The sequence below is a fragment of the Mus pahari genome, chromosome 6 (genome assembly GCF_900095145.1).
Source record: "Mus pahari chromosome 6, PAHARI_EIJ_v1.1, whole genome shotgun sequence".
In the NCBI taxonomy this organism is placed as follows: Eukaryota; Metazoa; Chordata; class Mammalia; order Rodentia; family Muridae; genus Mus; species Mus pahari.
This window is the reverse complement of record NC_034595.1, coordinates 43,022,110-43,048,876: the sequence shown is the minus strand read 5'-3', so window position 1 is coordinate 43,048,876 and position 26,767 is coordinate 43,022,110. Positions and strand designations below refer to the sequence as shown.

At 40.0% G+C, this 26,767-nt stretch overlaps 1 protein-coding gene across 12 annotated transcripts in view; it reads left to right on the top strand.

The window, feature by feature from the left end:
* The window catches only part of Elavl2 (ELAV like RNA binding protein 2), a 149,451-nt gene that overhangs the window by 110,872 nt on the left and 11,812 nt on the right, over nucleotides 1-26,767 (top strand). For all 12 annotated transcript variants that reach the window (XM_029539877.1, XM_029539875.1, XM_021199533.2 and 9 more), the window contains 2 exons: nucleotides 7,322-7,425; nucleotides 24,927-25,080. In XM_029539877.1, coding sequence (XP_029395737.1) covers nucleotides 7,322-7,425; nucleotides 24,927-25,080 — 258 coding nt within the window. The remainder of the gene's footprint in view (nucleotides 1-7,321; nucleotides 7,426-24,926; nucleotides 25,081-26,767) is intronic.

Here is a 26,767-nt window from a genome sequence, read left to right as displayed (position 1 = left end):
ACTACCAGGGTTTTACAGAATTCACTCTGCATTTTATTTGACTCGTTCATGAATAGTCTCGGCAGACTTAATTATATTAGTGAAAAAGCACTTTCAACAAAATTATATGCTGACATCCCATAATTCATACTTACAGATTTGTGAAACAGATTTATGTAAATCTATCAAATTACTCTATATAACATTATTTTTTTAAATGGAGATTTCATTTTAACGGTATTTATAGAAAATTTTCATACGAGAAATTTTACATGAACTATTTTAAAAAATAGCTCAAATGATTCCCTTATGAAGACAGAATACTGTAACATTTGAGCATCTCATCTCCATGTTCTGTGATCCATCTGATACAAGACAGGGGCAGGGGAACATGTTCAAAAGGGCAGCTTTATCCCTCCTTGAACACAGATAACTGCTCTTAATACCTTCATCTCTTTGTGGATGGCTCATTCATTTGGTTACTGAACATTTACTTACTAAATAGTATGTGGTAGGGCCTTTGTCAGGAGCTGAGGTCCGCTTGCCCTACTTTGCTTAGTACTAAAATGGAATGATCTGCCTCTATTCAAATTAGCCCAGCATGCATCCAAACTGGCTAGTACATCTATGTGGCAAAATAAGGTATAGTATGAGGCCTGCTGGATAACTAATAGGGAGAACTCTTCATCACTACTAGTGACAGACACTGAACATGAGGAGTAGTCAGGCATGTGGTGACGGTAAGTTCTTTCATAGATAGTCTCAGAGGTTTGTGTGAGTAAGCCACTTCTGGAAGTGTGCTCCAGCACTGGCACCCAAGTGTGCATAGTAGGGCAAGTCTGAAGGATCAGCAGAAACAGCCCTGGTAGAAGAAAGCAGAAAGGCAGTGATGTTCTTAGAAAGCAGGGTGTGGTCAGCTTGTGTGTTTTAGGAAGGCCGCCTATGTGTCAGTAGTGGAAGATGGCTTTCACCTTGGTTTCAGAGCCTAGAGGAGAGTGTGATTATTCAGAAAGAGCGGAGAAGCAATAGACCAAGTCAAAAAATTAATAACAAAGGATGCCCAGCTGAGGAAGAGAGGCAAATTTAGCAGTGTAAGTAGACGGCATGCTGATAGGAAGTCATTTTAGTCACTGGTCCAGGACCCACTTCCTACTGGTCTTCTATCAGACATTATTATCAGTATGAGATCTACCCTGCTGTGTTTAAAGAGCATCAGCACCCCTTCTTCTGTTTCTCACTCTCACCCCATTTGATGGTTCTCCTTATTTCTTATTCTTGTTCATTGTCTCCTCAGATTGGAGGCTTGTGATGAAGAACACTAATCTTTGCATACTCTTAGTCGTAGCAAAATGTAGGTTTCAATAGTGAATGGATACTTAAGTTAAAGAAATGCTTAAGTATAACTTTTCCCCACAAATTCTTGTTGAGAAGGGTCTCATTTAGTATTGGTTGGATTAGATTAATATGACAGGTTTTTAATCAAGAATTACGGCAGTCTGTTGTTTTAGTTTTAGACCTAAGGGGTTAATTTGATATTTTGTACATTGGTAGTAATTTCAAATAGGGAAGGAAAAAAAAAAAACTAAATAAACTGACCTTTGAATGAAATGGGTCCAGAGATTGTGTATTTTTAATTAAAATATGCAATTAAGTTTTTAATTAAAGTATGCTGTTAAAAGCAATGGAGGTGGCTAGGGAGTGGCTGATGCCCTGAATTACACAGTTTGGGATAAATTAGCATTTACTGTGTTCCCACAGTGTCACTTCAACACTACAAGATTCTTTTCCTGTTTAGCTTTTCTTCCTCTGACCCCAACACTATTTGCATGGTCCCCTGTGTCTGCTGGGACCTGCTGGGGTGTTGCAGTTCTGTGTTCTCGGCCATTGACCATGGTTTGAGCAGCATGTTCGAAACTGCTCTTGTATCAGTTGTGTTTTAGACATGGTTTTCTATCTCTTGTGAAGGAAGCGATTCTTTCCTGTGGCGTGTATGTTTAGTTAAAAAGCAGGCAAATAAAAAAGACATGTACAACTTGGCTGGAGTATGGTGTTAGTCCAGAGAGCTCAGTACTCCTGTGAGAAGGGCTATACAACTGTCCATCCACGTTGTTTCCCTAGTGAAGTTCTGGAACCCTTGCCATACTGTTGGAGCCAAGGCTTGGATTAGTGGTTCTTAAACCTTTGAGAGACTATGGACACAGGTACCTTGGGAAGGTAGCTGGGAAGCACGTGATGCTAGTTCCGCTTTTAAGAAATGTTTTTTTTTTTTTTCCCATAATTTTGCTGGCTTTCATTTATCAACTATAATTGGAATTTAAATGTGAAGTTTAATTAGAGTGTTTCCAAAAGTGATCTTTGGTTTGGGGGTAATTAATGCATGCGTTCTAAACTCAGAGTAACTTGGAACATTTTGAACGATATGGGAAAGGTGTTTGGTTCCCAAGCCTTCCCTGGTGTAGGTACTGCTGGTAAGTAACTAGGGAACACAGGAATAGAAAGACTAGGTAGGTCCTGGGTCAGGTTTTTTTTTTTTTCTTCAGTAGGTTTTCCTTCCTTGGTGTTTGGTTAGCTATTCCTTTTTAAAAATGCAAACTTCTGGGGGCTGGTGAGATGACTCAGCAGGTAAGAGCACTGACTGCTTGTCCTGAGTTCAAATCCCAGCAACCACGCGGTGACTCACAACCATCCGGAGATATGACGCCCTCTTCTGGTGTGTCTGAAGACAGCTACAGTGTACTTACATATAATAATAAATAAAATCTTTTTTTTTTAAAAAAAGCAAACTTCTAGCCAGAAATACAGTATAAATAAGATAGTTTTTTAAAAGCAGGCACTTACATAAAAATAAAGAAAAAACTATCACTTGCCAGAATCCGCAGAAATGAGACAGTAGGCAATCAATAAATTAATATTACACACATATGTATAAAGCCTGAAGAAAATGTCGTGATGCTAGGCATGCAGAAGACGTCCTCTGTAGACAGCCGTGAGTCCCACAGGCAGTGCCTGGCCTTGCTGCTTTATCACCTGTCTCTTAAGTTGTAGAAGTGATCACCAAGCTTTCAGTGCTACCCTTAACTACATGAAAACTGTGGCTCTCAAATATGACCACTGTGAGTTTATAACTGAGCAGTAGATCACCACAGGGGTGAAAGTGGATTAGGGGAGGGCATCACCCATGTTTATGATACCTTTCAATACCTGAGGCTCCAGTAAGCATTTGCTGACTAATTAATGCACTTTATCCTGAGAATCTGTAAAGTTCCTATTACTCTCATACTTTTTTCTCATTTTTACTAATTCTTTAAGAACGTCATACAATATGTATTTATCATATTCACCTCTATTTCCAGATTTCCCTTAGATCCACCCCTGATTTCTCTACCCACCCTACTTATTGTCATTTTATTTTTTAAAGTTAATGAAGTTCATTGTGTGCTGATCACACATGCTTGATGTGTGGCCTTCCCCTGAAGCATCTGTGACCTACCAAAGCCACAAACACTCCTGAAGAAAATTAACTCTCACTTCTCTAGCAGCTATCATTTGCCAGGGCTCTTCAGCTAGGGTGGGACTCCATGCCCACCACCCCTCTTCATCTGGGGTTTGTCTGACTTGAGCTCACATGTACCTGCTGTCACAAATGTGAATTTGTGTGTGTAGCTACCCTGCTGTGTTTGGCAAACACTTTCCTTGTAGTTCTCCCCTGCCTCTGGCTCTTTCACTTTGTTCCCTCTCTTTCATAATGGTCCCCCTGCCCTGGAAGAGAGGGACTGTTCTGATGGGATGTCCTGTTTAGGGCAGAGAATGCAGCACTCTCTTGTTCTCTGCACCTTTACCAGTTGTGAACTTCAGTATTACTCACAGTCTTCTGCAAACAGAAGCTTCTCAGATAAGGGTGTCTCTTGTATTAGTTCCCGAACATTTTAGTTTGCTGTGATAACAGTGGATATAAGAATGGACCTTTAAGACAACCCTTACATTGCTTTATTATTAATAGGAAAATTCACTTACCTTGAACACCTTCTATTTGGCAGATAACACTCTTCTCAATAAAGCCAGATTAGAAGCTTGCTTTTTTCCTTTAAACAAGGAGAAGAGGTTCTTTGGAGGTAAATGTGTGTTTAGGTCTAACCAACAGTAAGAATTTTATTCATCATTGTAGCTAGCCAGATTGCATTGGGGGTCAGGCCATATTTAAAGAATGGGCTTTCTAACAATGACCTTTATATCTTTGGGTTTTTTTGTTTGTTTTTTTGTTTGTTTAATAGCACCATTTAAATTCTCCTGGTTTCGTTTTCAAACCTTCCACTGCTCATAGCAAGTTAGGAGCCAGGACTCCTGCTGACCTGTGGAGCAGATCAGCAGGAACACCTGGAGCAGTCTCCTCCATGCACAGCTTTGGGCTTGAAGCATGATTGCCTAAGACCCACACCAGGAGGCCCGAAGTAGTAGGTAGGTAATATGACAACAGAGAAAAAGACCACCATGCACCTCTTAAAAATGTAAAATGGTGTCTTCCCCATGGAGACACTTTCATGCTCAGGCCCCCTCATAGCTTCCAGATGTTCTATATACTCTAAGACTCGATTTTTTTTTTTTTGGGTCAGTGGGATGACTCATCAAGACAGTGTGGTTTCTGCCAAGGTCAATGACCTGAGCTCAATCCCTGGAACATATATACGGTGGAAGAGGAAGGAAGGCTCAGTCCTGCAAGTTGTACACACACATAGATAAATATTTTAAAAAGAACCCCCCCAAAAGGGCAAAACCCACGTTTCTCAGGATGGTTGTAGCCCCATAACACTGAACTTTTGGAAAGCTGTTGTCATGCTTCAAACCCTACTGATAATATCAGGAATTTGCAGAGCAGGGTTCAGGCTTTCCAAGATTTCTAAGTGATTTTAGCATGTAGTTCTGGTTGAAACTGTTGCTGGCAGAAAATCTACCTGTAGAAAAGAGAATTGCATTCTCCTGATGCAGTTACTAGTTAATTTAATCATAGAGTAGTAGAGTGATAAATCTATTCAGTTCAGGGTTGTCTGTCTCTTCCTTTTCCATCAGATTTTACTATCTTCCTGATATGACCATAGTGCATATGTTTAAACTCTGCGCTGTGTAGTAAGGAGCATGTGTGCTCCGTTTCCCTATGTACTCTTTCTCTCGTATGTCTGCTTTCTCAGTACCGAGGGTTGTCGGCACCATTTCAGCGCTCTAGCTCTGTAGGATGATCTTCATTTTCCAGGTGAGGGAGGGAACAGTTTCTCAGAAAGTGTGAGGAAGGTCTTCAAAGTCACACAGTTGGTAGGTAGTAGAGACAAGATTGAAACTCACGTGCCAGACTTCAAATCCCATGTAAGCTGGTTTCTTGCTTAGATTCTTTTTGTCTTTTGCCAACTTGAATCCTGCTCAAGGACAGTAGAGTTGCCTTCCATACTTGTACAGTAGACAAGTAAGAAATGCTTCTCAAATTTGAAAAAATCTGAAGGCTTGAAATTACCGTGGCTTGATATGTGACTCTTTTTGTAGATTTATTTAATGTGCATGAATGTTTTGTCTGCATCAATGTATGCCCAAGTGTGCCTGGCACATGTCTAATTTTGTAGTTAAATGTGTGCATTTGTGGCTCTCCCTTTTCATTCTTGTTCTCTGAACTGCTGAGCTTCTGACATAGGGCCTTGCCCATGTTAAGCAAACTCTCTACGAGTGCCTAAGGCCCCATGCCATCCTCGCTATTTCCTGTTGTTTTGATTACAGGAAACATAGTTTGGAAAGAGGGAATATATGCTAGCTCCTGTTTTCCCCAATTCTGATCGTGATCTCCAAAGCATATTCCCAAGTTCTGTGTTTTTCTTATCAATAAGCAAGGAAGTCACACATTGGAGTAACCAGAGTGTTTGTCTTTAATACCAACATGCAGCACTTGGGAAACCCATTGAGAACAAATTCCCACCTTTCCTATGACCATGCTAGAGAGCCAGGGTTTTAAGAAAGCATTTGTACTTTCCAGGAAATGTCTGCTGTCTAATCATTTCTTTCATTTATGTCTCCTGTCTCTTCTCCAATGGAGAACTTTTGCCTCCATTGAACCTTTGATTTCTGGGAGCCACCTGACATAGGTCTGTGTTGCAGTACTTATCCATCCACGCTGCCTCCGTGTTTCCTAACAGAGCACCACTGAGTGGGAGGTTAGATGGCCAGCTGATGGGGCCACCACCATGGCAACAAGCAAGAGTTATTTGGATGCACAATTCTTCCTGTGTTTTGTTGTTTACCTTTTTCCTTTTCTCATCATCATGTATGCCATCCTTGGTGTGATCCTTTGCTTGTTTTGCTGTATTCCATTTTTAGATCAGAATAATACCTAGAGAAAATTCCATTTCATTTGTCCAAAGAAATGCTCTTTTAAAATTGTGTATGTGCGTGTGCGTGTTTGTATGCACATGCATGTGGTCATACATCGTTTAATGACATCTCAGTCTGAGATGTGCTGTCAGTCCATTTTGTCATGCATGACCATTAGAGGTGGTCCCTTATGCAAGGCTTAATGAGACAGATCAATTACCTGCTATAGATCTTGATAAAATCAAAGGATATATTTGAGGGAGTTATATACAAAAACATGGCATATTTTTATATAGCACACCTTTTTAAATGCATATGGTTAAATACATAATAGAAAATACATTCACCAGTAATAGCCATCATCATCAAGTATTTACTGTACAAACTTTATATAACTGCATTCTCATATGACCAGTTCAGTATATTAGTTTACATCAGTACTGTCATAAGCACATGACTATGAATTGGGCTATGAGGTCACTATAGTGATGATGTCACTAGGTGATAGGAATATTTCAGTTTAATTAGACTTTAACGGGAATACCGTTGTGTATGCAGCACATCATTGACCAAAATGTCATTATGTCACACATTTTTACACACACACACAAATCATCTTTTCATTTTACTGTCCATAGTAACTAGTTTCGAAGTGTGGTAATGTGTCAGTCTGAGTCCTAAAACACTGACAGATTCTTGGTTGCTGTTTCTATCTTCCATCTCCTAGGTACGGAAAGTAAAGCTCATAGTTTTCTCTATTTCTTCTGGAGCTCAGCACTGAGGTGCACCCAGTTTCTGGGCTGCTGCTGTGTCCTGGGTTAGGCATGTGATGTATGATGGGATGGATGGCCTGGGCCTGTGTGGTTTCATAAGCAGCACTGCTTGCTGAGTCCTAACGATATTTAAATTTACAAATGGCAGGAGCCTGTGCTAAAAGCAAAGCCACCTCCTGTCCATGGGTTTGAAATAACATGCCTCTCCCCTTCCCTCTCCTCAGGGCAGAGCTTGGGTTACGGATTTGTGAACTACATTGACCCCAAGGATGCAGAGAAAGCTATCAACACTCTGAATGGATTGAGACTTCAAACCAAAACAATAAAAGTATGTTAATATTTTTCTTCAGTTTGCTTGTAGAATAAGAGTTTTATTTATTTATTTATTTATTTATTTATTTTTAAATAAAAGCTTATTTGTACTTTTCATTTGGGCTCCATAAACCGGTCTTTGGGTTATACAGTATAATGTTTTTGTACTTATTGAACAAAGGAGGCAACTTTAATATTGTATGTAGACACTCATATTAGCCGAAAGAGCAACAGTGCTCTCAGATATATACTGTATAAAGCCCCCTAAATTAAGTCCTTATAGAGAGACTCCTTGACCTATTACTGGAGGGATTGTTGAACTTGTCTAAACAGCAGTAGTTAGTGTTGTTTTGTAAGCCAGAAAGATTCAGCCATGTTTCTCACCTCTGACCTTGACACAGGCTATGACTGTGGTTACAATGCATGTATATGGGTCACAGTGCCATTGAATGCAGTCCTTTTTTGATACCAAAACTTAACATTTCATATGGTCTATCAACAATAAAGTATTACTTTTTCCCGTTTAACATTTAAAACAATTTGTGATTTTGAGCAAGCACACTGGGTCTGGTGGTTGTGTTTTTGCTTTCTGAGGAGATAGACTCTCTGGAAGTTTACGTGCTACATGGGTCATGTTTCCTTTAAAGGTGTACAATAAGTTATTTTTACGGATATTTTTCTGCAGGGTTATATTTTGAAATTCTTACCTCAATTCTCTGGATAAGAAGTTGATCCAGTTTTAAGCATAGGTTTCTTTCTCTTTAGCAAATAAAAGTGATGTTGCCTCTGGCAAATCTAGCCCATGTCATCAATTCACTCCCTCCTGCCCAGTGTGGACATCTCACATCAATCATGGTGCACACTCTTGCTGAATTTAGGTGTAGCTCCCAAGTATATTTCAAAATAGTGTTCCAGACTATCTCTATCAATTGACTCAAGTTGGAACCTATTTTCTTCCCATGATTTAAGAAGCCAGCCTACACTATAGCCTAAGAAGTGAGAAGTTAGTCAAGATTGACTGGCATCCATCTTGCTTACAGACTTGTCTAGAATTTTTTTTTTTTTTTGAGGGATCTCAAAGTACAGTATCATCTTTATGCTTAAAGTAATTAACAGTTAAGGTGATTTGTTAACCCTGGGTTGTTTTGACACCTCATTCTTTATATTTATGAAAAATGTCTGTCGGCACTTTTCATCTAAAGGAAATGCATGATGGTCTCCAAATATACTGAGATGTGAGATGTTCGAGAATTCTGGGTGTTTTTAGTAATGAGAATGTCTAAGGAGACAATGTATCCTATAATCAGAAAAGGAACTGCTTATTGTGTTATCAAAATTCTAAAAGAATCTTAGAGAAGTTTAAGATGACAAAGACTTAAGTTGGTTTTGATCTTTTTTTTTTAATCTGAATTGCTTTTTCCCCCAACTCTTCACACTTGCCGCTTAATCTTTCCTCATGTCAAATGTTCAGTCTTTTAATAGTGATAATACAATGCCCTTAATAATGGTGCCCACTATCTAGCTCTCCTCAGGCTGTTTTGTGTGTTCTAACTCCTATGGATTTTTGTAGGCTTCCTCTTCCTTAACTAAAATGATCAGCAGTCCTGGAAATCAATTGCTTTTAGTGCTGACAGCCCAAGTTGTTAAAAAGAAAATGAAATGTGATTGGGCTGGCTCATCTCAGCAAATGACCCTTTTCCTCACTCCAGAAATAATCACCCTTATTTCATTCTTAGTGAGTCACTTCTTTTGCCATACATACTGCATGCTGTAAGATCCTGAAAAAGGTAGAGATGCAGAGGAAGCAGGTCAACATAAGATAAATGTACTCAGTCTTTGCCATTGATGCCAGCTGCTCCCTGCTGCCAGTGGTCCAGCCTGCTCTCCTCAGGCCTCCCATAGATGCCAGCTGCTCTCCTGCTGCCAGTGGTCCAGCCTGCTCTCCTCAGGCCTCCCATTGATGCCAGCTTCTCCCCTGCTTCCAGTGGTCCAGCCTGTTCTCCTCAGGCCTCCCATTGATGCCAGCTGCTCCTCTGCTGCCAGTGGTCTAGCCTGCTCTCCTCAGGCCCAGCTGCTTGGGCTGAATGTGTAAGCAAGGACAGTAATGCTTTGTGGCTTTTATACTATGACATCTGCTACTTGTGACTTTCTGAAACTTAGGATGGGTGATGGGCAGGCAGCAGGCTTCTTCTTTCCCTGCCCCCATTTGGTTCTTGCAAAAATATCAGATAGCAGCTGGTATCCTCAGTTTGGCCCAGATTTCTCCTGAGAGGCAGAGCAGACCATTCTTCAGAAGTAGATTGTACAATTTTTGCCTATATTTGTATTTCTATTTTTTTCTTTTTTTTCCTTTCTATTAGACAGGTTTTGCATTCTTATTATGAAATCTCAAGTGTGTTTTTTCTTGTATTCACTGTTTTCTGGGTGATCTGGAAGCCACACTTTAATCCTGGTGGTGGCTGTCAGACTGATCTTACCAATTCTCACTGCTCTGAGAGCCCCTCTGCCTTTAGCTGCTCCCCTGCTGGGTTGTTCCAACTCGGGTTGAGTTAGCCTGTGTTTGAACTCCATGTTCTCTACCCACAAGAAACCACAGAAGACTGGGGATCAGCAGGATCCAGATGTTTGGATCCAGTAGTTTGGACTTGCACTCTATTCTGTCTGCAGTGAATGTGGAGGAGACCTTGGAGCTCATACAGGTTAGCCACGGTTGCATAGTTGCAGACAGCAGTAACTCTAGTACATCTAATACCCCACTAACACACGTGCTGTTAGACCATGCTTTTCTTTAGAGGAAAATAGCTACTTTGTAGATAGTTACTTATATATGACATTTACAATTCTCAAATACTGGTTTTTCTCTTTTCCATGCCACCCACTGTATCGGTATGGCTTTGGTAAATTCCTGATTCTTTTTTTCTTTTAATATTGGAGTGGTGATTGAGGTACTGTGAAAGGAGGTTTATCAGCCCAGTAGAGCTTTATGTAATCTTTGAAATATCAAATGACATATATTTGCTATTTCTTCAGTGAGTTAAACTCCCTCCAGCCCCACAAGAATCTAAGATATTTGTTACATTGATGTGTGAGGAGTGATTTAGATGCACGTGTTCCAGAACCAGAACTGTTTTAGATAAGTGACCCAGGTGATCAGCAATCTGCATGGCAGTGAGCTTTCTCCTTTTGAATGGGTGGTTATCTACAGAATTGTTGCTTTGCACACACAGTTCAGTTTGTCTTGTAGCCTCTTCTTCAATCAGCCTTTGTGGTCAATTCCATTAGACAGAGTAAAGTGTCTGTCACCTTGAGTATGTTAAGTAAGTGGTCTGTGTTGTAGCTTACAGTTCAGTTTTTACCTTCAGGAAGAGCAGCTTAGGATCAGGAAGTCCAAAGATGTCACTTCAGGTTAGCGTGGTATCGCTTTATTTCGAGCAGTACTAATATACTTAGCCTTCAATGTCATTAATCATGTTTCTGGATCATCCTATGCCTCCTAGGGAAATGTGTTTACAACATCTCTCGTTAGTAACAAGGGATGGATTCTCCAGCAGCATGGAGCTTGCTAACCCCTGCCCATATTGTCCCTTATATTGACATAGTGGATAACAGGTGACTGTTCCCAGATGTTAATGTCTTACCTTAGCAAGGGTAGGAAGAAGATACAGTGTATGTGCAGTTCAGACAGTAGAACTCCAAAGTATTCTGAAGGCAGCATAAGAAATTCCATGCTGGTGTGATGGTATCTTTCATCAGTAGCCCTCCATTGCCCGTGAGAATTGACTCCGGTCTTCTCAGGAGCTCAGGGCTTAGTGACTGCCAGACAGCACGTGCTTCCTGGCTCATTTCTAAGGAAGCTTATGTAGAGATATGTTCTGAATAGTGTGCAGAACACTCATTTTAAAGCTAGCATATTTGTCCTTTTGTCTAGATTCATGTATTAGACATCAACTCATGAGTAGAAGAAAAATGATTATTTTATAAAGTAAAACCTTTCATTTCTGAAGTGCCTGTGTATTCTCTTGTGCACAGTGATACAAACTACTGACCCAGCATATCTCCCACATTCTGGATCAGTAGGGTGTATGAAACTTTGTTTTCCAGAACAGGAGCTCTGTCACTGGACCATAACTGTATATTATTGTTAGGTACTATTCCAGAAACCAGCCTCTCCCTCTGAAGTCTGTGGAGATATGGGCAGAAGTATGGAAGTGCCCCAGTGTATTCTCTCTTTTTCCATAATTATCCAAGCATGTAGCAGACTAAAAATTATATTTGCCTGAAAAGTAACTACCCTCTAGAAATGTGGAATATCTTCATCAAAATAATTAAACTACTATTTAAGTACGTATGGAAAATTCTACTATAAAAATTAGAGTATTAAATATTAATAATAGGCTATTCCTTAAAGTGTTCAGTTTGACAGTGATTAAGGTAATCTAATAAACTTATATTCTGAGTTCTTATGTTGCTTTTCATTTTTTCTTAAAAATTTATGCTTTTTTTGTATTTCTAAATTATAAACTTAGAAAATGTTACATTTCTTTTTCCCCACCTGTTTAGCCAGGAGTTTTACTTAACATGAAACCGCGAGAGCCTCTGTTTCTGACATCTTTTCTTGGTTCACCTGGCTCTTTCATCCTGCACAAGTCTTCCAACCTTTTAACTTCCATTTGTTTCTGTAAATGACTTGGAGCTTGACCTCCCCAAACCAGGAAATCTAAATTGATCCAAATCTTGAAACCTTAGAATGTTGATGGGATGAACCTTCACCATGACACTATCCATGCACAAAATAAGTAGAAATAATGTAATGCATGCCCTTCAGGCTCCTGATGGATGATGTGTATAATGCGTGAAGACGCCCTTCTTCTAAACATTAAGAAATCAGGAAAAAAATTGGCATCTAAACCACTGTGTGTGATTGTGTATGTGGTGGTGGTGGTGGTGGTGTGTGTGTGTGTGTGTGTGTGTGTGTGTGTGTGTGTGAGAGAGAGAGAGAGAGAGAGAGAGAGAGAGAGAGAGAATATGAATATGACAGAGAATATGAGAGAATGAACTCTTGACTCTAAGATGTCATGCTCAATCTACTATTCCCTGTGTTTATTAACCTAGGGTCTCTCATTGAACTCAGACCTTGATAATTTGGCTAGTCTTGCCAACCAATGTGCCTCTTGAGTACTGAAATTACAGGTGGCCTCTGTGCCTGCCTGGCTTTTTAGGTGGATTTTGGGGAGTCCAAACTTAAGTTCTTATCTCCCATCTTTCCAGTTGAGGGTTAGATGGCCATTTGGAGTCCGCAGAGGGCAGAAATTTTCCATTCTTTGAATAGAATTTCTTTGGATATCATTGCCTAGTTGCTGGAGTGGAAGTGAGCTCATACAGACTGTGGAGTGGGGAGCAGGTCCCCAGATCTTTTATGGTCCTTCCACCTGCCACTTAGTGGACCCTTCTCAGAGGTGGACTGAATCTGTGTTCCTTGCAAGGGAGGTGATGGGTCATTCTGTTCCCCAAGCATGCTCTCAAGGAATACCCTGGTCTTGGGAGATGGCTCTGCTTATGCGTGTGAGGTCCAGCTTAGAGAATGCTGGCAGGTTTTCCTTTGTAACCAGCCTAGAGAACTTAAAAGCTTTGATAGCTACCTCCATTGGAGGAAAAGGGTTAACAAATGCTTGGGTCTACCTGTCTGAAGGGAGAGGACATGAAAGTCAGACTTGAACCCTGGCATTGGTTTAGGAAATCACTGTTGCTGTTTCTGCTTTGTTTGCTGTTGTGTACTTGTATTTGTCTTATGGTGGGGGTTTGCTTGGGAACTTAATAAGTCTAGCTGCCCAGAACTTTGAATCATTTGACCAGCTGGTCTTTTTGGTACCTAAAAGGAAGAAACCCCTAAAAGCACTGGGGTAGTAAAGCCTGTACGTGTGGATCTGTTTTGGTTTGGGCTTTAAGCTAACGAGAAGAGGAAAATCTGAATCTGAGTCACACAATCAGAAAATGGCATCCGGAGCAGGCCTCTTAGCTCACTTGCCCTGCTTTTACAGAAGTGTACCTCAGTAGAGGCATTTCTGTAGGGCCCAGTGTGGCTGCTCTGACTTCTGACTGTTTATGAGCAAGGTTGTGTTTTGTTTATGAGCCAGGAAAGCTGGTTCTCGATCTTTTTTTGCCTGTTCTTGTTAGATAGAGTTAGGTACTAACTTCAAGGAGTCTATCTCATCCTTCCTTCTTTGCCATGCCTGCGTTTCACCATAACATCACAGGACTCTAAAAAGTAATTGTGGGCGGGCGGTGGTGGCTTACGCCTTTAATCCCAGCACTTGGGAGGCAGAGGCAGGTGGATTTCTGAGTTTGAGGCCAGCCTGGTCTACAAAGTGAGTTCTAGGGCAGCCAGAGGTACACAGAGAAACCCTGTCTCAACCCCCCCCCCCCAAAAAAAAAAAGTGATTGTGAAGGAACTGTAGCAGTCTCTCAGAGGCAAGTCCTTACTTTCTTTCACAGATAAATTGGAGCCCACGTTAATTTTGTTTTTTGTTTTTTGTTTGTTTGTTTTGATTTTTGAGACAATAATTCATAAGTCTTGCTAGCGTGTGTGTGTGTGTGTGTGTGTGTGTGTGTGTGTGTGTGTGTGTGTATGGCTTAGGGTTTAATCATTTCTGCTCAGGCTCTGGAGCAACTAATGGTGATCCCGCAGGTGAGTGACAAGAAAGAAGCAAAGCTGGACTTCATCCTGGAAACAGATAATTCAGAAGGGTGGTTTCCCATGAGATCTTTAGCTATCTGTAGTTAGAACCTTGAAGTCCATGCCTGTTTTATTCTTATGGCCCTTCTTACATTCCTAGAAAGGTTATGGAGACAACCACATTGTAAGGTTGAGTGTAACGGGTATTTTATGATTTCACAATTTCCCAGGCCCTGGCCAGGCTGTGGGGCTCCTGGAAATCCTTGGGATCAATAGACTTACTTAAACTTTTCCAATTTTGCATTTGTTGGTGATTTATATCCCTATAAATGCTTCAAACTTGCAACATGGGAATTGTCTCATTCAGAAACTAACATTAGAAGGTGACTCTTGTTTTTATAAGTTCTCAGGGAAACCTAAAAAACAAGGCCCGGGGTTTGAACATTGTGGATTTTAAGTCTTTCTGATGAGTGCTTTCCAGAACTTCTGTTGTTCCACGGAATCGCTTGGATGGGGTAGTTGACAAAACATAGACTTCTCGTCACCAGGAGTTACTGATCTGATCACTCCTGACCCAGGAAAGGAGAATGCTACTGTAACAGCTGCCAGGCAGGTCTTGGCCCCATCCAAGACTCCTGGGTTAGTGAGCCTTTATAATTCACATGTGGGTATACTCATGCTTATTTCCAAATAAATCTTGGTGCGAATAACAAGACCCCTATTATGGGTTATAATCTTCACAGTAGAGCAATGTTCATTCAATAGATAAAATGCCGGATTTAATGAAGAAACAATAATTCCTCCTGTATAGTTAGCAGAGTATTTTTAGATCCTCGGGTAGTTCACAAATAAGATAACATTGTTTCCTATGTCTCCTTTGCGGTTGTTTGGGTCCCATGAACTTAGAATGGGTCTTCATGGTGGTCAGTGGAGATGCTATTGTTAATAAAAGATAATTTTGTAATTCATAATAAGCTCATATTCCCTACACCTGACCCTGTCTGTTCACCCTTCCTTAGTATCTATTTTTTTTTTAACCTTTTTTGCATAGGCCTCTCCCTAAATGGACGTTTGTTGCACTATTATAAAAACCATAACATGATATAAATAGTTTTTAAAGAAAGTATTTGGTTTCTGCCACCTTAGTTTAGGAACATTTGGCCTGTAAACTGAATGTTGTCGGGCAGCCACAGGGACATGAAAGCAGTATATAGGTTTACCAAAAGCCTGCTCAGATTTGTAAGAAATTGTCAAAAAAGCCAAACAATACTTTAGTGTTCTTCACTAAGCACTGTCTTGAGAGAATTGTGAAGTTTGCATTGTCTGCAGACAACCCTGGCGCACAAAGTCGAGGGAACTGTGCAGGTGAAGGCTAACCCCACCTCTCACCTTACCACTTTGTTCTGCGGGTACTGGAGAACATTGATCCACCAGCAGCAAAAGGGATACGATTTGGAGGGTTAATTATAGCTAGTGAATGTTATTGATGCCATCCATCAGTGAGACTGGAGGAAAGGACTTGGTGCCAGAACATTCTGTGTAATTAAATACCACAGGATGGGATTCTGAAGGTGAAGTCAGGTCTGAAGAGGACGATTTATCTCAAAACAAAGATGAAGGTGGCATGATCCCTTTTTCACTCCCCCCTTCTTAAGTTTCTGGAGATGTTCCACGAATGTCTGTGATGCCATCTCTTTATTTTGTCCTGTGAAGGTTGTCATATTTTCTATGAAACCTCTCTTGTAAAATCTTTACAACTGCCATGAGACAAGCTTTGGGAGTACAGTAATTATTTTTGTTAAAGCGCTTTGTGGGGAAATATGTAGCTCAGGTGTCTAATAGACATTTGGAGAACGGAGGATCTTATCTCTGAATGAAACCATTAGTCTTGCAAATAAGTTCATTTAAGGAAAGTTTTCCCATGGTTATTCTCCAATGTGTGATCATGCTGAGCGTGAGAGCATTATCTTACTGTTTCGGGTTATTCCCCACAGGTACTGACTACATTTCTCACAGTCGTTCAACTTCAATCATGTCTACAAAACTCATATTGGAGAACTTCCCGTAGCTCCATGGGAAGCACCATATCTTTATATCAATTTCCCTCTCGTCATACCACATGCATGTCTTCCTCAACACAAATTTTCATGTTGTCATAGTTAAAGGCTAAGCATTGTAGGCAAGTTCAGAATGTCTCCTGCAACTGATGGGAGAGTTTTGTTTGTTCATTTGATTGTTGTTATTTTAAGTGGTTATACAGTTTGTACTGGTGGAGGCTTACTACAGACAGACAACCCTTGGGGGAAAAATAGTTTTGAATCTTAGCATGAAAATGTGTGTACATATACCCAAAAGGTCCCCCAAACATTGTGTCAGGTATTGTTTGATTTACTTACAATAAAGAGGCTGAAGTTATATTTGTTTTTAAAAATGTACTTACTACTTTTGTATATTCGGTTACTTTTTAACTGAAAGAAATGAATGTGTGTGTCCAGGAAGAAGGATGCACATATCAGAGCATGCGATGCACACATCGGAGCATGCGTGTAGTGGCCCGAGCACCTCAGTGCTAATAGCAGTACTTGAGGTGTTCTTCCATCAATCGGGACAATTGGTTACACTTTTACTTGCTTTTTACACGCGGAAATAGTTTAGAAACTTGGAAGACAATGTTCTGTAGTGTCTCAGTAGTGTCTTTGTCACATACACTGTTTGTTGTCACTGACATGGAAAGTCCTTGTTAAGCTATTTGCCTATATAGTCAAGGAGAAACTACAGTGAAGGGGCCGGGATTCTATTCCAGCTACCATACCTGAGAAATAGAAGTATTTGGACCCTCTTTTTAAACTGCCATGCATGGATGAAATTGGGTCCACTTAACTGTGCTTAGTGTCATGCTCAGAGGCTAAGTTTAGGCCATATGTTAAAGGAAGGCCCATTTGTTACTTCTGCAGTTGCTAGTTTTCTTGACATAATCCTTACAACCAGTATGCTTTTGTTTTTCTTTGGCCATCCCATGTTCTTAGACTTATCTATCATTAACAACAGTGTCTTCTGATCAGTCAGTCTCATCTTTATGTTGGAGCTAAGGTCAATTGCCTTGACTTTTACTCAGTGAAATTTGAAACTGCTAGGAAGCTAAGAAGCTTCTTTAGTGTAAACAACCAGTTGTCTTTTAAATGGTGCATGATTTTCAAGTGAGCAGAAGCACTTAATATAGGAGAGCTTGCAGTGTAGGTATATTTCAGTTGGTGTTATGTCAAGATCCTTCATTTTCCTTTTTTTTTTTTTTTATTCTGCTGGCCTGCCTCCAAATATTAAATTAATTTTTTTCACACATACTTAAATAAATCTTGGGCATTAGTAATAGAAGAAATTCTGTACTTGTAGAAACCAACTCATCCACTTTGATGTGTTTCATATTTTTTAAATACCCTTTAAGCAGTGGTTCATGCCTTTAATCCCAGCACTTGGGAGGCAAATGCAGGTGGATCTCTGAGTTCAAAGCCAGCCTGGTTACAGAATGAATTCTAGGACAGCCAAAGCTACACAAAGAAAAACACTATCTCAGAAAACCAATCAGTTGATCAGTCAATCTATACTCTTTAAGCATGATGATGGTAATGGTGATGGGTGCACACACATGGAGATGGGGACAACTGTGTGGAGTTCTCCCCTTCTGCCTTGATTTGAATTCCAGCCGTTGCACTCACCAGGACTGAATGACAAGTGCTTACGCTGAGCCCTCTTGTTCATCCATGTTTCATAGTTCTTATATATACATAAGAGAATATTTAATTTATCAAAGCGAAGTTCCATAGCTTCTTAGAGTGTCTCTTCAGCTATCTCCTTGGCAACGGCTGCTCATTCTCTCATTGATTGTCATTTCACTAGTTATTTGTGAGTTCAAAGGCCGTAAGTATAATGAAGAAACACACAGATAGAAAAGTCACATCCCTGAATTAAATATCTGTATCTCCTCTTTGTGTTTTTAGACAAGCTACCTGTGTTCTTGTTGTCCTTTTGTTTTTTCCAGACAGGGTTTCTTTCTCAAGGTGTGGCTGGCTATCCTAGAACTCATTCTGAAGATCAGGCTGGCCTTGAACTCAGAGATCTGCTGACCTCTCCCTCTAGAGAGCTGGGATTAAAGGCATGTGCCACCACTGCCCAGTGCACAGTTGTCTTTTCTAAGGAAACTGAATTAAGTGATCTCTGTTGTCTTTTTTATTCCCGCACCCCAACTCCACCAGTACCATAGTATTCTGTTGAGCTTTCTTTCCTTCAGGTATTTAATCCTCAATTTCAAGAGCTAAAACTTCCTATTTTAAATATGTTTAATTGAATTTTCCAGTCTCTGTTGATAACACTTACTTGAACTTTTGGCATTCCATATCAGATTTGCGGCTTGTCCTACCCTTTAAAAAAAAAGTTTGATAAACATCAAGTTAGTTCATGATGATCATATACCATCTTCACCACAGCAAATGTGTGGTTGATAGCAATGTATACAAAGTAGTATGGTGGTTATTTCCTTATTTCAAGGGGTTATGTCACTGACAAGACAGGATGATAGTAGGTATGCCCTGTTTCTGTACAAATTTAAAAGTGACACAATCGGTGCACTGTAGGTACAGGCAGAGTCCTGGGATTCAGACTACAGTGCTGGCAAGCATTGGCTTTATGGTGTAGTAAGATAGATGTCTACAAGAAGTTGGAAATAACTAGAATATAGGGGAAGCAGGGTAACAGGAAGCCTAGGGAAACTGTAGGTTATTTGAATTTATATAGGAAAAATAGACAGTGCCCCGAGCCTCAAGGTTCGAGAAATGTTAGGTTCTAAAAGCCATAGGAAGCACTCCAGGCATTTTAAACAGACAATAACACCATCAAAAGTATTCTGTGGTATCTCTGAACTCAGTTGAATTAAAGCAATCATTATTAATCAAAACACTGAGCAAACCTGTTTGAAGTAAAACTTGAAATTCTATCCCCCCCCCCAGTGGTTGTGTTTTCTAATTTCTGTATCTTGGAATATTAAAAGTTAATACACTAATATATAAACTTCCATAAGCCTTTTGCTAGAAGAGATTGCTTCCTTTGGTCCCATCATTTTTGCTGGAGCTAATCTTTATTCTGCAGTGTTCTCTCGCCTTCTCTTGTTGGCCACCCGTGGGAAAGCATGCCTTTCCTGAAAAGGTAATCTAAAACTATGATGTGCATAAGGCTTGGTGTGCTCCAAGACATGCTCCTGGTAGTGTTTTGCATATGGGAGCTGATCAAAGCACAGGTTTTCCCTTTGGGTACATTTTAAGGTCTGTGGCCTGAATTGTGCTCGGAGGCAGAATCCCTCTGTGCATGCTCTGAGCCCCTCAGGAGGAAGCTGTGCAGAGGCAACTGTGGAGCCACGAAGCTGTGATGGAACCTTTGCTTGCACTTAGTACACCGAAAGCTAACTTGTATTTAGTGGTAGTCACTTTTTCAAAGAGTAACAATCCGGCTTTTGCTTTATGATATGAATAGCAATTAACTTGCAGTGTAAATGGGCATAATTATGACCTTTCCCACTCTTTTAAGTTAGAAGAAATTGAATTAGGCTTTTAAAAAAATGTCTAAAGTGGCAAGTATCTAATTTCCAAGTTTAATGTTTGTAGTTCTGGGTCAGTAGTTGACAAGTGATAAAAGCTGTTCATTGGTGATCTTGTCAGTGGGTGATTTTTCAGACGTTCAAAATTTAAAAAGAAACCAATTGCTTTGTTCATTTGGGGATCATACCACTTTAATCTGTCGGTATTAAAGTCACCATTTCTGATATTCCCATTGATGAATCAGAGACAGGCCAGTAGTACTTTGGGACAGAATCGTTTCAGATGGACTTCTGTAGAATGCAGTCATGTTCTAAGAAATGAAGCTTCACGTTTAATGAAATACCAGTTCTTGCCCACAAGATACTATAGGTTTCTTTTAATTTTGTGTATTTTGATTAACTTCTTTTGATAGCATACTCCTAGTATATATGTTACTCATCCTTGCATGTTTAATGTGAAATTAGTTTTAGCTCATGATGAGGAAATGGGCTTTTAATTACAAAGAATATGGTGTATTTCAGAGTACTCCAATTTTGAAACTTAATTACTTTGGTAAACTTGTTTTGTTTTGTTTTGTGAGTTTTTTTGTTTTCTCTGTCCAGTGCAGTCTCATCTGTGAAGAGCACTTTGGGAAAGCCATTGGCTAGAGAGTCTTTCTGCTTGCTGCTTCTCCCTCCCACTTCCCTCAAGGAGCCTCCGTATTGCTTGTCTTGGTTTATTATATCACTTGTAGGCTTGTGAGAACTTCCAGAATAAACCTGAGTTTTAAATTGCTATCTTGGAAGCAGATTGGTGTTCAGTTTTTGTACTCCCTGTATCATCTTTAAATATTTAAATTGCAGACGCTCTGGCTGCCTCTTAAATTAGATCCTTCACTTAGTAGTTTTGACATTTCATAACCTTGCTCCTCAGGCATTAAATATTCACCTGTTTAAATGGCAGTGAAAATTTAAAATACAAACCCATATATTAATCCAATGACTGTAGATTGGGGATCAGCCCTCATTTACTGAAGGAAGAAGCTATTGGCCCCATCAAGATCAATACTACAGGTGCATTGTATTGAGGTATTTATAGAGAATTCATCATGTAAAGAAAACCCTCTTGAGTCTTCTCTGAGGGAATTTAGTTGTAAAGACCCACAAGGGTATTTAACACTTTGAAGATGTGTTCCCACATCTTCAGTCCCAGTGTGGTTTTGTAGGTGAGTATTGATGCAAGGCGTCCATAAAACTCTTAAGTCCACAGCAAAGTCAGAGTGGTGACCATTGCTGATAATTACTAGGTAGAGAGATTGTACTGGTAAGGGATTTAAATCCCCAAGGCAATTGTCCTCATCTCTCTGTAAGGCTTCCTTCCCACTGTGGTCTAAAGTGTACTTCATATTTATAATCCTCTGAGATTGAAGAACTGTTTACCTTTTCTTGGAAGGCAGGATGTTGTTGACAGTGATATCCCTGACCAAGTAGAGGAACAGGGGGCTGCTTTCATTCTAAGAAACTTACAAATGTAGGATTCAATCAGGTGCCTTATGGGAGAAAGGTCAGCCCAAATGACCCTTGTTATACTTCCTGGAAATTCCTAGGGGTAATGTTCTTTATTTCTATGGAATAGAATGTAATACAACTTATTTTTATTATGATAAGCAGTTTCTACAGTTAATCTCAACTAGTGACCACTATTTTTAGGGAAAGTTACTTTGAAATACATTAATGCAGGTGACATAAAAAAAAAAAAAACTGGTTTAGTGACATCTTTTCTGCTATCTCTGCTTTGTTTGTATGTGTGCTTTAAGAAACAGGCTAGAGTTACTTACAAAATCTGAACTCTTATATCAAGTGAACTGACCAGCTAGTTGTCATATTGTGATACTGTGAAAAAAAGCTGGACCAGGTGAAAAAGGCAGGGAGCCAGGGAGATGAGTGGGTGAGTCCAGACCTCAGCTCCAGCTGTGCGTGTCCTGCCACATAGCATTTGCCTTCTCTTTACCTCTTCTGTTGGCCATAATCTGTTCTTCTATTTGTGTGTCCTGCCTGCCTTACAAGATAGTCAAAGGCACAGAACAAAACTCGGTTTGATTATGCCTTCCAACTGGTAAAAACCTAAGCCTGAATGTGACTTTATTCGTAAGCAGTATTTGTTACCAGTGCTTTGACAACATTATAGGAAACACCCTTTTAACATAACTAGGAGATAAAGAAATAATGTGAATTTAAGTTTGTGTATTAAGCCTGGTTCAAACCTCTCAAACCAAACATCCACAAGGCTGAGGCAGGAGGATTGCCTTAAGTTTAAGGCAAGCCTGGACTATATAATGAGTCCCAGGCCAGCCTGAGTTAAAGAATGAAGTCCCTTCTCAAAAGCCAAACAAAACAATGGCAAAAGCAAGCAAGCAAGCACACAAAAGAATAGATATTGAGGGGAGGGCTGCTGATCCCAGTATGCTTTCAGTTTTTACATAATCACTAAATATAAGCCCTTTATTCTAAATATACTTCAGGATAACTTAAAACACCTCACCCACACATGTCTGAACTGTACAAAGCAGTGAATGTCACTGCATGAGTAAATGACTCTGGAAAGTTGAGATGGACTCGGTTACTCTAAACTTGATTATGTAGGTCTTTCTGGACATTGTCGGATGCATGTAGAAGTGAATAATATTCATAGCATGGCCACCCTAATTTTTAGACTCTTAAAAATGCCATGTACACTAAAAGGTACTTATTTATTCCTAAGAACTACTTTTAAAAGGTAAAATTATGTGGTTTATGTGGTATAATAGGATTAAGGACTTTGTCTCAAGTTAACAGGGTAATAAAGTGAAGCTAGTTTTGAACCCAGGCTCACTGATTAGAGAATTGTCACCTTTCATCACTGTGACTCTCCCTGCCTTATGCTAAGCTGGAGCCTCCTGCCTGCCTCTCCTTGCTTTATCATTCAATGAGAAGGCATAAATGCTTATGCTTGCCCTGTAGCCCATGGTGAGTGGCTCTCACAGAGAGAGCACTTCAGTCACATAGTCTAGAGCAAAGTGACTGCTGACTGGCTCCCTGCTACAGAAATAAAGCCATGAAATCCTCAATATGGAAGTGGGCCAAGTGCCGGATTGTATAGCTTCCTTAGACGATTGCAAATCAGTCTAGAAAAGAGCCTTGGTATTCATGTATTCTTACCACTAGATTCAAACATGCTTCTGAGTCCATGGTGTCATAGGTACAGAAGTCCCAAGGCTAGATTTTTGATTACTTGAAGTTTTCCTCCTTTTTTATTTTGTATTTATAAGTCTTCATTATAACATAGCTAGGTATAGAGAGAAAAGAGTGTATGTGAATATTTTCTCTTTGCTACTGTCCCAGATTCCTTTATGGAGGACAGGACAGTGTAATGTGACTTTCAAATAAGCCCTGGGAATAGCATCTGTATTTCCAGTTGTTAGCGAACAAACTGATTGAATAAAGACAGGAATATTATAAGCCCTGTTGGGGCAAGGGTAAAAGATATCAAGAACTTCATAAATTAATATAAAAGCTGGCCAGGGTTTTCTTTTTGTTTTATTTCCTAGAAATATTATTGAAAAGTAATAAAGATCTACAGGTATAAACAAAAAAAGAAAATGGTTGATGCTTTTTTAAAATTCTAGTTTTGATAAAAAAGATTCTAAATCATAGTAGTAAACCTGATTAGAGGTGGTTATTACTAGGTAACGTGACTAAGCTGAAGTAATCATAGTATGCTAGTCTTAGCAAGTCAATCCCAGAGAAGTTTTGGTTACTTTTAATAAATATACAGAAGACAGGCTGGGTTACAAAATTTCTGTCCATGCAGTTGGCCAATCCTGAAGCGATCACGGGTGTAAGCCAAAGAGAGCATGCTTGGTCCACGTGGACCCACAGGTTTCTAAATAATGTTCATATGATATGGACAAAGCAAGTTTGAATTTCAGGTCTGATGAGATGATGGATTGTATCACAATGCTCGGGTCCAGCTTGTTGTGGACTCACGTGGTCATTAAGGTACTAGATAGGCTTGGTGTATTACGTAGTTTTGCTTTGGCCACATTCTGGTCGTTTGTTAAACACCGAGGATCCAGTGATGAGCAAGACTTGAATAGTGAGGATTATAAACTAATACAGATGTTTTGTCTGCCATCTTGTACATTTTGGGATTCTTTCATTAAAAGACTTCTTCAGATGTCAGAGAGGCAGAAAGATTGTAGGAGCCTGAGAAGACAAACAACTCCAAGGAAACTGTTTCCCATGCACCACAGGGCTGATAACACATACAACTCACAGATCACACAAATACTGCGGCAGCATGCACAAGATTCTCATGTGTACAAGCTAGACAAAATCCTAACATGGAGAAAGGGGAATAAACCCAAAGTCCCACCTCCAACCAAGAGCGACTTGCAATTGATACTTGCTGTGAGCAGGAAAATGTTTTTTATACAATGGAGTGGCAGTGGGTATATCAACCCCAGTTTAGGGCAGGCTCGGGGATATTGGCTCACACAAAAAGGACTCAGTTTATATTTGTCAGCCTTTTTGTTTGTTTGCTTGCTTGCTTGCTGGATTTTGTTTGTTTTGAGAAAAAGAACTTGAAGTTGGATGCATAGGGAGAGGGGGAAGATTATGATAAAAATGCATGTAATAAAAATTAAAAAAATAAAATTAAAGGAGGTTTTTTTGAAAGAGCATTATAACTAGCAGATGAAGACAGCCAAACACTTGGTATAAAAGTGAACATTATGAAGACTTATAGATGAGAAGACTATGAATTGTGAATCCTTCCTGTGTGTGAATCTCCAGGAGTTCATGTGAGAGTAGTGTTGGCATACGTGATAAGAAGTCCTTCCCTGATAAGAGCTACACATTGTTAAATGGATGCCACCATCTCCAGAGATGTAGAAAAAAGTCTTAAATGTATCCGATGAGTTAAAAATATGTACACTTGGAATGATTGCTTGCAAATCTCTTGCCTTTTCGTTTTCACCACTGAGGACAACTTACACTTCCATTGTCCATGCTGGGTTCCACTGGTCTGGCTCGAGACCTCACAGGGACTGTAGGAACGGATCTTCTCTCCTCCTCACACAGAGAAATGGCATTCCTCTTTTCCTGAATCCCTACCCTCAGTGAACCAACAGCACCCACTTGTATTAAGACAGCGCTTGCTCTCTGCCCACTGTGAAGCAGTTGTGGAGGTTTCTGACAGGAGTGAGAATACCAGTGTGCTTAACCTTATTCCCCTTTTCAGGTTTCCTATGCTCGCCCAAGTTCAGCTTCTATCAGAGATGCAAACTTATATGTCAGTGGGCTTCCAAAAACCATGACCCAGAAGGAGCTGGAGCAGCTGTTTTCACAGTATGGGCGCATCATTACTTCTCGAATTCTTGTCGACCAGGTCACTGGTAAGTAGGCAGTGGTTCTGGACAGTCTTGTGCTTCCTGACGGGCGGATTGTGAAATATTCTGTCTCCTCACACAGCAGTCTTGCCTCTAGAACACATCAAAGGTATATGTGGGCCAGAAAATGCAATTTTCTGCTGGAATTGTTCATAAATATGCATGGACAGAAATAGATTGTGGAGTGGAGTGAGCGAGCTTGAGTCATTTCCACCCCGAAGGTGCAGGTTTGAAGCCCGTTTCATGGCTTGTAATAAATTTATAGATGCTATAATCTTCATTTTCAAGCCTCTGTGTGAAAAAAGCCCCTATCCCCCTTATAAACAATCTTATTTTTGTGAAAAGCAAATTTTACTGCAGCGGTATGCAGCTGGTTCTCTGAGCAAGGATGAGGCTGAATCCACTCTGGTAATTGCTGCGAAGGCAGTTTTCCCAGGCTCTGCTGTGCCATAGAGGCATACGTAAGAAGATGAGATTTTGAGTGGTAGCAATTTGTTTTATGCCTAATATAACTTTTGACCAAATGAAGTGAGAATATGATGTTCATTAGAACTTTGTATGTAAGGACCATTTCTGACAACAATGTTAGCTAATGGAAAGCTGGTGTTATGGATTGGGTTACAGTTTTAAAATTAGATACACATAGATTTTTTTTTCCTATTATAAAAGCAATACTTGTCCTTCTCAGAACATTTTAAAACTGGAGAAACATGGAACGGAGGGGGCGGAAAGTTACCTGGGGTGCCTATTTCCAAGCTACCCATATTGCAATATTGTGTATTACAGTGTGTGAACTTTTATTGTAAAGAAAGGAGTGAGCAGATTAACTCTAGAATAAAACTAGGCCACATTTTTAATCTTCAAGTGGAGATGAGTTCAGTTGTTGTGAATTTGAGCAGAGCAGTGTAGGCTTTTCCATTCTGTGCTGCTAATTGCCTTCACAGGAAGTGCTTTTCATAGACTTCTGGCGAGAGAAGCAGCAGTGTGTACACTTCCTGGGAGAATGGTCTGTAGACTGTGCTGCTGTGAGAAAGTCTGAGAGTGTATATGACTGCATTAGCTGCAGTAACTATCCTGCAATCCTCCTGGTACGCTCTGCACACTGGGGTATTTCACACACTGTTTGTTAGGGGGGCAAAATAGAAACCCAAGCATAGCAAATCAAACAGAATTTATTCTAAGCAACAGAATTACCTCCTTGTTCATAGCATTATTATTATTATTATTTAAGAATTTGTTTCTTAATAGAAATTGGTGGACTGAGAGTAAACTTTGTATGTAACATGGAAATCGTGTCTCTTCCCATTAATGATGGCCCTTCTGGAGAGTGAAGGATGGTCGGTGAACAGACAGTACTTCCTGAGTGTGGCCTATCAGCAGCCTATTGGAACTCTGCTAGAACTACAAAGTCTGGTGTCCTATCCCAAATGTAGTCAATCCTGAGAATTGACATTTTACACCTCTCAGTCCCCTATACACTTTAAGTAGCCCCACCTGTGTGGATGACATTTTTAAACCTATATTTTCCTAATGGAGCAGCCAAGAATTTTAGTATTTTACTTTGCTTTGTGTGTACATGTTTTGTCCCCCCCACCTCCCTCTTTCTTTCTTTCTTTCTTTCTTTCTTTCTTTCTTTCTTTCTTTCTTTCTTTCTTTCTTTCTTTCTTTCTTTCTTTCCTTCCTTCCTTCCTTC